The sequence below is a fragment of the Rhinoraja longicauda genome, unplaced genomic scaffold, assembly GCF_053455715.1.
Source record: "Rhinoraja longicauda isolate Sanriku21f unplaced genomic scaffold, sRhiLon1.1 Scf000487, whole genome shotgun sequence".
Lineage (NCBI taxonomy): Eukaryota > Metazoa > Chordata > Chondrichthyes > Rajiformes > Arhynchobatidae > Rhinoraja > Rhinoraja longicauda.
The window spans coordinates 63,329-73,627 of NW_027601704.1; the positions used below are offsets into that span (position 1 = coordinate 63,329).

The following is a 10,299-nucleotide window of genomic DNA, read 5'->3' on the forward strand; positions in this document are numbered from 1 at the left end:
ATAGTGGTTTATAATGCTACAACAGCTAATATATGTATTGTATATTAATGCTAAAAATCAGTAATATTCTTGTTCCTTCTCTTCTATTGTCAAGATATAGGTAATAGGGTACTAAGATATAGGTAAACATATCTAAACCAAGGTTGTTCAATTGCCAGAGTTCTACAGACAAACAATTCTATCATTGTTTCTAAGAATGTAAAAATGACTGAGGACGGATTATATTTACACCAAACAGCTATTTACCTACATCAAATAAATGCCATAAGCAGAACAGGGCTGTGTTTTGGAATGAGTCTACATTTATTTATGAATAGTCAGTCTATATTTACAACACCTCTGCCAAGCTTGACATGCTGAGTAATTCAGAATAGATTCAGCAGACTAAATTGCCCTGTGACTATAATGCAGAATGCTCTTGCTCAGTTCTTTGTGCAAAACAGAGAAATGTAAAATATTATTAATATCATTTAACCCATTTATTTTTTAATGGAAATAGCTATTATCAGTGATAAAACGATTTATATCTATGGTGCATTTCTGGGCCTCTGCAGTCTTCAGATGGCAAGAGTTGCTGTTCATTAATAGTAACATGCTTGCACTGGATATATTTGGGGATTTTTACATTTTATTCGTTTAAAAAAAAAATGTATTCAAAGTTAACATTTTGGCTGCAAAGCTCTTAGATTAATGACTCCACACATCCCCCGAAGGCCAACAGTAATAACCCACAAGAAGCCTGGCTGTTATTACAGTAAAGGGGCCGCCTGGGCTTTCTGACTATTCACGTGAAGTACCAATGATATCAAATGATGTGCAGTGTCAAAGAAAGCATTGCACGACGTGGACTCAGCATTTCTGAGGTAAATACCATGACAATCACACAGTTCAACCTGCTCGGAGCCAAATATCCACGTGTCAACTGAGCTGATCACTGCCACTCACACAGCCTCGATATTTTCTTCCAAGTACAAGAATCTATTGCTGGGAAAGCACCATTCTCGGCTTAGATGCGGACTCCAGAAATAAAGGATTATGACCTCTCTGTTATAGATGTTCAAATATTGTGGTTCATTGTTTCATTCATTGTTTTGATCAAGTATATGGAATCGTCAAGCATGTCCTGCAAATGCAACAGTGGTTGTACATGTCGTCCGTGACCAATATCCTAATATGGGCATCCTGTGTCAGAAGAACTTTGAGCGTTGATTAACTTGAGTGGAGAGCCGTGGTGAGGGGGATGGGATATGCCGAGCCTTTTCATTGACTGGGATGTCACCTCCAGGCGTTGTGTTTGAAAAATTCTAATTTCTAATTGTATCGATGCTTCTCCCCCCCCCTCCCCCCTCCTCTCCCACCCTTTAGCTATGGGTTTGAAAAAATCCGATACTTGGAGGAATGGGCATTTTGGAAGTTGCGTCATTCTCAGTTGCCTTCCAAATTAATTCCACAGCAGGCTTGTGTTACCCTTTTGCGACCCGTTTGTAGGGTGGTTGCTTAAATAATCGAAGCAGGGTGATGGCCAATTCTACACGTTGCCCACGTTAGGTGCAATATAAGCTCTCGGGCATAAATGAAACGTGTCATCGCAGTATTGTGTTTTGGAAGCTATACTATTTTGAGCTGTTGGTTCTGTCTGAGTTACACATGGAAATTGGCATTCCCCGACCAGAAGGAGACAGGGTTGCGCTTTGAGCAGGCTTGTTGCAAACTGGTTTCGAAGGCTCCATTATGTAACACTACAGGTCGGCGGATGATCATTGGCCCAACATGATGTTGCCATGATCTTGCAACGCCTGTGCTCAGTGTGGAGGGATTGGGGGGTGGGGGGTGAGGAGGGCGGGAGCAGAGCTGCCTAACGGTAATGCATACTTTGCAAATTATGCGCACGATCATGGAAATCTGAATCACTGTCAGTTATCTGTTGGCAGATGAAATGTAATAAAGCAGTGACGTGCTGAGATGCATGCCAAAAAAAAAACCCCAGCAGGTTTCTCCAAGAACGCAAGACATTGCTAGCTCGATGCAGAGCCAATTAGAAGAGGACACGAAAGACATTTGCACCTCGCCGTGAAACAAAACTGCGAACCCGGGGAATTACATTGTTTAGATGCGATGGAATAGACACAATTGGAAGAGAAAGGGGCGCGGGGGGAAGCAAAGTGCTATCTTCTGATGTTTATTTTCGTGTCGTTACTCCTCGATTTAGGGGGAAAATAAATTATCTTTCCGCTATTACCATACAAGGCTGCGTCTTGCCCGTATTTGGTGCTGTACTTAGATTCTCGGACCCCGGGCGGGGCCGCGCTGATTGACAGCCCAAGCTCCTGACGCCACAGCGTTGTGTTGCTGCGTTTTTTTTCCGCGTTGCCGTCTCTGCTGCAGAGAGAGGGAGAGGGAGAGAGAGAGGGAGAGCGACAGAGCATAGAGATCTCCCGACTGCGAGTCGGGATCCGAAAGGACTAGGGAGGAGAAGGTGGGGGGGGAGGAAAAAGAGCCCCGCTCAGTTTAAAAAAAAACCCGAGCCAAAAGCAAAAGCAAGGAAAGTAAAGCGGGAGGCAAACGACAAGGCGGTGGGAGAGCGATCTCCAACCCGGGGAAGGTCAAGCGGCGTTCGTCCAGCTCCTAGCATCGACATGGAGTTGCCAGCCGCGGGAGAGCACGTATTCGCCGTGGAGAGCATCGAGAAAAAGCGCATCAGGAAGGTAAACGCGACCCGCTCCACTTTACCTCTCCACTAATTCCGCCACGTTATTGATCAATTACACGGCTGTCTTTTCCTTTCCCCTGTGACGAACGCTGTATTTATTTCTCTGCAGGGTAGAGTCGAATACCTGGTGAAATGGAGGGGATGGTCTCCCAAGTGAGTTCCATTTTGCATGTTTTTAAAAAAAATAGATAAAGTACGGGTGGGTTGGTGGGTGGGGTGGGTAGTGGAAGAATTTGGTGGACCTCAATCATTTCCCCTTCTGACAAATGCCAACAGTAAGTTGTTACTCGATTACCAATGTAACAAAAAATGGCCAACGAGAGTCCTGGAATGTCTTAATGGAGTGTGAAACAGATATGATAGTGCACGAACGGAGTGAAAATGGCCTCTCTTGTACATTGCTTGAATAACAGCTATAGATCGCTTTATTTTTCGGCTTGTGAAATTGTGAGAGTTTTTTTTTTAACTTGACCTGCTGGTGTCTTCTCTGCAGATACAACACGTGGGAACCTGAGGAGAATATCCTCGACCCTCGACTGCTCCTGGCTTTCCAACACAGGTAAAGAAACGAGGGAGGGAGATGGGGAGGGAGGGGGGGGGGGAGCAAAACTATCACTATAACTGCAACAAATAATAAGGAGAGTTGAGAACGATAGCTGTTGGAATTAGAGGGCCCAGAGACTTATATGTGGTCAGTTTCAGTCCAACCACGCAGATGTGACTAAAACAGCTGGAAAATCTGAGAGATTAGCTAACAAGTTAGGATAACCCCTTGAAAGTGGGGAGAGCATAGAGCGGGAGCCACTGTCAGCAGATGGCATTACAGCCCCTTAAGAAAAGATGTTTCGTGCTATTACTGAAGGCTCAGATGCGCCAGCAAATTAAACAGTACATTGACAACACTTAATGGTTATCGGAGGAATAAATGTTAGTTTGTTTTTTTTTTAGGTGGAAAAAATCGCTTTCAGCCGTACTCCAAATAGTGATGTAACTGCCAGTGCGATGTTGCAGATCGAAGATAGATGGTGCATTTAGCTCCTCAGTGTGTCGAGTGCAGCGAGTCCGTCACATCACAGAACGTCGTTCTAACGACTATCTGCGATGTTCCTGTTTCAGAAGCTCTTCTGCACTTCTCTCGAATGTACCAGCTGACAGGCAAATGTCATTTTAAAGGGGCAACGCTGATTTGTAATCGTCCTTGTAACCTGAAAAATACCAAGGTCGCGCAGTGTTGCGTGTCCACTTTAATTTGGTACGCGCTAATCGATCTGAGTGGTTAGTGGCTCACGGGGTTGCCATAACTGCCTGCAACCCTGTGAATAGTGGAGTCATGATGCGTATTACAGGGAGGGAGGGAGGGGCGGAAAGTTGCTTATAAGTAGGCTAGGATTAATGAGACTGTCAGCAACGCGTTACTTTTAAAATAATAACGTGTTCTTGCATTTAGTCCAATCTGACTTCATTATTTTTTCTTTTAGATGTAATTAGAAAGACCATAGCAAAATTGGTTGGGTCGGCCATTACAACTATAGTCGGTCACAAATTGGTAGTTACTTAAACTTAATTAATCAATGACTGGCCTTTTACAGAATTTGATTGTTACAGGAGCTTATAACCACCGTGATATCACAATATTTGGTCCATAAACCAAATGTTCACATTTTCTTGGAAACATTTACAAAAGGAATAGTCTTTGGTTGCATTACAAGGAATATAACCCTGTGACTAAGAATCCGACAGAGGGTCACACTATTGGAGATGTAATGTGCAGCAAAACATTCATATATAGCAAGAATACAGTTATAAAAATAACTGATGAATATTAAATGGACCAATTGCATATCCATTTCATGAAAAATGGGAATCCAACTTGCCTGTTTCATCTGAAGAACAGTATGAGAATCACAAGAAATAGTTGTGAATGATAAAATGAGCCAAAAAGATCATGTACGGGAACTTCCCTTCGGTTGTGAAAGATGTTTCTGAAAATGCACATGTCATTTCAGCAGAATAACATGTGTCAGAAATTTGATTCAATACTTTAGGCATCAATTTAACACCTTTTGGTTGGGCACATTGGTGTATAGTTCAGTAGCATACTTGAGACACTGCCATTCGCACTAAGTGAACACACCTAACTAAACAATTTTCTGGTAATTTCGAGGAACATCATTAATATTTAATTTGGAAATAAAGTGTAAAAATTGTGAATGAAAGGGATGGAATAAAGTGAGTTGCTATTCCTAGTCTGGAGAGAGATTGAGTTAAGAAAAGATGCCCAGGATTAGGAGTTCCATCTTAAGATCATCTTAGGACCTAAGTCTGACCATGAAACCAGATTCCTTCCACAAACCCAAAGCTATTGTCTGTTGGGAATGGAATCAATCCAATTCCACTTTGAATGGATCTGAGTTCAAATGTGTTCAAAATCACATTTTAAAGGACCCTAACCGCGATAAAATTCACCCTTACTCTAAATGTTGATAGCTGTTTGTGGTATGTTATCTTGAATATGTATGCACCATAATAAATGCGATTATTTTCCCCCGGTCAAACTAGATCCAATTTTTGAACCTCTCTTCAAAGATCAATGTTACTGAACTCTTTATTTTCAGTTCCTCCACCACGCTGAGCAAAACACAAAGTGCTGGAGGAACTCAATAGGTCACGCAGCATCTGGGGATGGAATGGGCAGGTGACCTTTCGGAAATTGGGCCCCTTCTGACTTCTTCAGAACACGAGTTCCCCCAGCACTTTGTGTCTTGCTGAAAATTCCTGCATCTCCAGGTTCTTGTGACACCCATTTGCTTCCCATTATTTCACATTGTAACTGGAAACAATGTTCATTCTGAAGGTCCTCTCACTAAGGGTTTTCAAAATTGTCTTTTGTGCAGCCACTTGTTTTATTTGAATTTATTCCTTCAATAAAGAAGATTGTATCCACCCACATTTAAATTTAGGCAAGACATTCACCAAGAAAATACAAAACCTCACTGATACATATGTTATAGCATTATATTTTTGTTGTGCAGATGTTTAGTTGGTGATGAAGATGTAAACTGTTTATAGTTACAGGACATAGACGATTGTCTTTTAGTTGAAGAGATTTTTGACCATATCATGGTGTCTCAGGATAAATGTAGAGCATGCAACAATGATATCCAATCTTTTAGAAGCGGGGATAAAGATTACTTCTTAAACTGATTATAAAGTTTGTAGATATTTAATATCATCATGCTCACTTTGATTTTATTCAATGATTGCAGAGAAAGACAAGAACAGTCAATGGGTTATCGTAAACGAGGACCTAAACCCAAGCACCTACTGGTTCAGGTAATGTTATCTATCTAGTTCAAATTTGATTAGAAAATTGCTCGATAAGCAGTCAACCCTGTTTCTGAATTGCCCCACTGAGTACAGTTTGTTAAATATATTACATGGCATACAATACACATGCTGAGAATCATCAAATGAATCATTGTCACGGTAATGTTGCAAAATAACATTGGAGTTCATGGGAGTATATTATTGATAATGTAATGGATCTCAGAAACAGGTAGTAAATTTGAGCGTAAGTTCAATTCGTTTTTCATTTCTTTAGTAATAAGATTATTTTGAAGTGACACAAAAATGATTCGCTCGTAAAGTTGTAAATGTTTTGGATCATATGGTTATGTACATATTTCTATGTAATTTTAGAATGTGTTGAATTTACAAAATGTAATTGTTTAATATGAGAACATCCATCTGAAAGTAATGAGATATAAATCCAACTTTTATCAATTCATTTAAGGAAATGTGCCTGTGATAGCAAAGGCCAGCATTTATTACATACCTCAACTGTCCTTAAGAAGATGGCGATCAGCTTCATTGTTAAACAACTGCAGTCTGACTCATCGATTTGGGATTAAATATAGCTATGATGAAAGACTAGGTGATAAATACCACAGCAAGATAGTGTGAATGGGAGGGGTGGCAGAGCTAACCTATACATGGTGGTAACCCCATGAGTCTCCTACTCTTCGTCCTGAGATGAAAGTTAACGGACTGTAAAGTGATGTTGTAGGAGAGGAACTGTTGCTGCCCAAAGCAACATTTGTAATAAGTAACCAAAACCTTCATACATCCACGGGCATTTTAAATATGATCTCATGATTGAACCATGGTTAAACATTCTCAGAAAATTATTAATTTGTAACTCATTTTGTTGAGGCCAGGTGCTTCAATGCACTGACCAAACGGGACCCAGTAGTACAGTTACCCATGTATTATCCTTGTATGGAAGGCTCTGGGCCTGTGTTCGCTGGAGTTCAGAAGGATGTGGGTGGGGATCTCATTGAAACCTACCAGATAATGAAAAGCCTAGGTAGAGTGGACGTGAAAAGGATGTTCCCAGTAATGGGAGAGTCTGGAACCAGAGAGCGCTGTCTCAGAAGGAAAAAGATGTACCTTCAGAATGGAGATGAGAAATATTTTTTTTAGTCAGAGGGTGGTGAATCTGTGAAATTAATTGCCACAGATGGCTGTGGAGGTCAAGACATTGGGTACTTTTAAGGTGGAGATTGATAGGTTCTAGATTGGGAAGGGCATCAAAGGTTATGGGAAGAAGGTAGGAGAATTGGTTGAGAGGGAAAAATAGAACCGCCATGATTGAATGGCAGAGTAGACTCAATGGGCTGAATGGCATAATTCAGTTCCTGTCTTAAGAGTCTTACAGAATAGATTGAAAATGAAATAAAAGTTTGTTCCTTTGAGCCTCAAATGGAGAAGTGGAATTTTTAGAAAGGCAGAAAAGTATGCCGTTATTGGTTTCGGTCTTGATAGAGAGATGCAAATGTCACATTGCAAATATCATTCAACTTAGAAAGAGCCTGCAGAGAGAGCTAAGTTATAACCTTGCCTTATCATTCATTGATTCTAGTTTATTTACAGAAGATTAAGATCTAAACAATACTAACCTGTGCATTCTCAATTTTCAGCTACCAGCTTTTGCTCGACGTTCAAATGTCCCTTCAGAATTACAGGATACTTATGTCGAAGATGAACGATCAAAGAATGACACCCAGCAACAGACCATCAAACGTCAATATCAATTGAACAGTAAAAAGCTTCATCAGTACAAACCCTGTAACACGGAGGAACAACGCCAACACCAGGCCACCAAACATTATTACCAACTCAACAGCAAGAAACATCATCACTATCAGCCAGACATTATGTACCCCAATCAGCAAGCTGATTGCCACAGGAGTGAATCTGAATTAAACCAGGAGCAACATCAGTCTACTCATGAACAGGAAGCACTGCACAGTTTAATGAAGAGTGGAAGTCACACTCATGTTGTAGGTTCGGAGAGGCCAGTGATCAAGGAAATGGAATTGAAATCTGGAAATGGGCCAGAAATAGCCAAGGAAAGCGTGAAAAACAATGGCATGAATGGTAGAATGAAGATAGTGAGAAATAAAAACAAAAATGGGAGGATCGTAATAGTAATGAGCAAGTATATGGATAATGGTATTCAGTCGACAAAAGATAAGCATAGTAAGAGTGGGGATGGAGGGAATGAATCAGTGGCAAGCAAGGCTGGAGAACGAGAGTTATGGATAGTCAAGAACGGTCATGGCAAAGGTTCAGCGGTCGAGGAGAGAACAGAAAAGGTCAAGGATAATAAAGTCGAAAATGGGCGGCAAGAGGTAATAAAGGCTGTTAATGCAAACAAAAAGGCAGAGGATGGAAAGGATGGTCATGTTACAACTGTGGTGGTTAAAGAGAAAGCTGTTTCGGCACAAAATAAGAATTTGAACAGGGAGGTCGCTGGCACAGTAAGAGATGAGGCAGCTAATAGGAAAGAGTTGAGAAGTCCAAAGGATCAGTACCCCATGGACCAGAGGCAATGTGAAAAACCAAATACAATGCGATGGTCCTGTGATTCAGAAGACTCCAGCAGGGATGGGCTGTACTCCAATTTGCCCCATTCCAGAAAGCGCTATCTGTCGGAACCCATTGTGGACAGTGAGGCCAAAAAACCAATGACATGCAGAAGTATCAGTGTCCCAGGCAGTGCGGTCCAGCTGGAGCAAGAGGACCTGATCGAGACAGAGGCAGTCGATGGTTATCGAAATCTGGGAATGGATGGAATTTTTGACTCAAATCCCGAACAACCAATCGACCTGAGCTGTGTCAAATCCAGGCCGGAGCCTCAGAAAGCAACAGCACAACCAGTGGAAGTCGAGGAGAAAGAAGAAGTAGCGAAGGGAGAGCAACAATATCCCTGGACTGGACTGAAACCTTACCTGGGAAATCTGATCATCACAGATGTCACAGCGAATTGCCTCACAGTTACATTCAAGGAATATGTAACTGTTTGAAGGAGACTTAACTCAGTCCTGGAATTCATGTAGAGATCTTTCGAGTGAATGCACTCTTTATCCCAAATCGTCATTCTTTAAACTGAACAGCTTATATGTATGAAAATGTATTTATAAATAGGCACATTTAATATGTAGAAGTAAATATGTTTCTAAAGCCAGACTGGATTAACTGGCAGTAAAGAACACTCTAGAACTTGCTTTCTTAAATTTGGATTTTTTTTAAGCAAAACTCTATGATCTGACTCATGATCTTATGATCTGACTAAAACCATATTAAAAATGTTTGATACATTATTTCATTTTTTAATGATCTATTATGACTAATATTTGTGATAATACGTGTGCTATTTAAATGTGCAGATGCCTTGTATTTCCTGTCTGTTTGATATTTCCAAGGCTGATGGGCTTGTGCTGCTATTATAAAATTGTATTTTTTTTGTGCTTGAATGTAAATATGTGAAAACGCCTTTAATTCACTGCTGCAATAGTGCGACGGTTAGTAATATAATGGAAGAATGTTGATATTCTGTTTTGTACCCAAGGCACGCCATTTTTGACCTGGCGTTTATTACTACCAGCTGAACGGTGAATAGAAATTCTAAGAAACAAATGAGTCATATTGCTAATTTGTGATGCTCATTGTAAAATTAATATGCAGTCATTGTGAAGTTACTCTCCCCGAGGACTCTGGTACTGTTTCTCAGTGAGTAAAATAATGAATCTCTGGAGCCGCCTTTGAAATTTTACTGCACATCTTAGAGCAAGATTTTATTCTATGGGTGACTGTGGTTACCAGCTGGCGTCGTTTCACGGAAACCACAGTTTTATTTGTGTCACATTGACAAATGGTGCAGATTAAAATAGTCAAGGAGCCAACATCCTCTGACTTGAGTGAAATAACTGCACATCTAAGTATCATCACTGTTCAGACATCTGACCCAGAAACCCTTCTTCACAGAGTAAGCCATCAAAGTGATTATAACTCTTCGCCGACCTCGCAGGTCAATCTGCAAATACAATCATGATTACCTTAATCTTACGCATGGTAGTCGTTTATCTCACCGATCATGAAAAAAAATACATTACAATCATGCAGAATAAATACAAATCTAGTAGAAGGGGGTTGGCTAGGTTTTTTTTAAAAGTTCCCGAAGTAAGCATTTGGTTTTAGTGTTAATTTTAAAATACCATGATACACGATGCAATCGAGATCATTGT

The 10,299-nt window shown here is 40.7% G+C and overlaps 1 protein-coding gene across 1 annotated transcript; it reads left to right on the plus strand.

Moving 5' to 3' along the window:
* The first annotated feature begins 1,923 nt into the window (after positions 1-1,923).
* LOC144591014 (E3 SUMO-protein ligase CBX4-like) lies at positions 1,924-9,806 on the plus strand. Its single transcript, XM_078395361.1, has 5 exons — positions 1,924-2,705; positions 2,820-2,863; positions 3,204-3,269; positions 5,977-6,043; positions 7,690-9,806. The coding sequence occupies exons 1-5, from the start codon at positions 2,637-2,639 to the stop codon at positions 9,076-9,078; spliced, it is 1,635 nt and encodes a 544-aa protein (XP_078251487.1). The 5' UTR covers positions 1,924-2,636; the 3' UTR covers positions 9,079-9,806.
* The last annotated feature ends 493 nt before the right edge of the window (positions 9,807-10,299 follow it).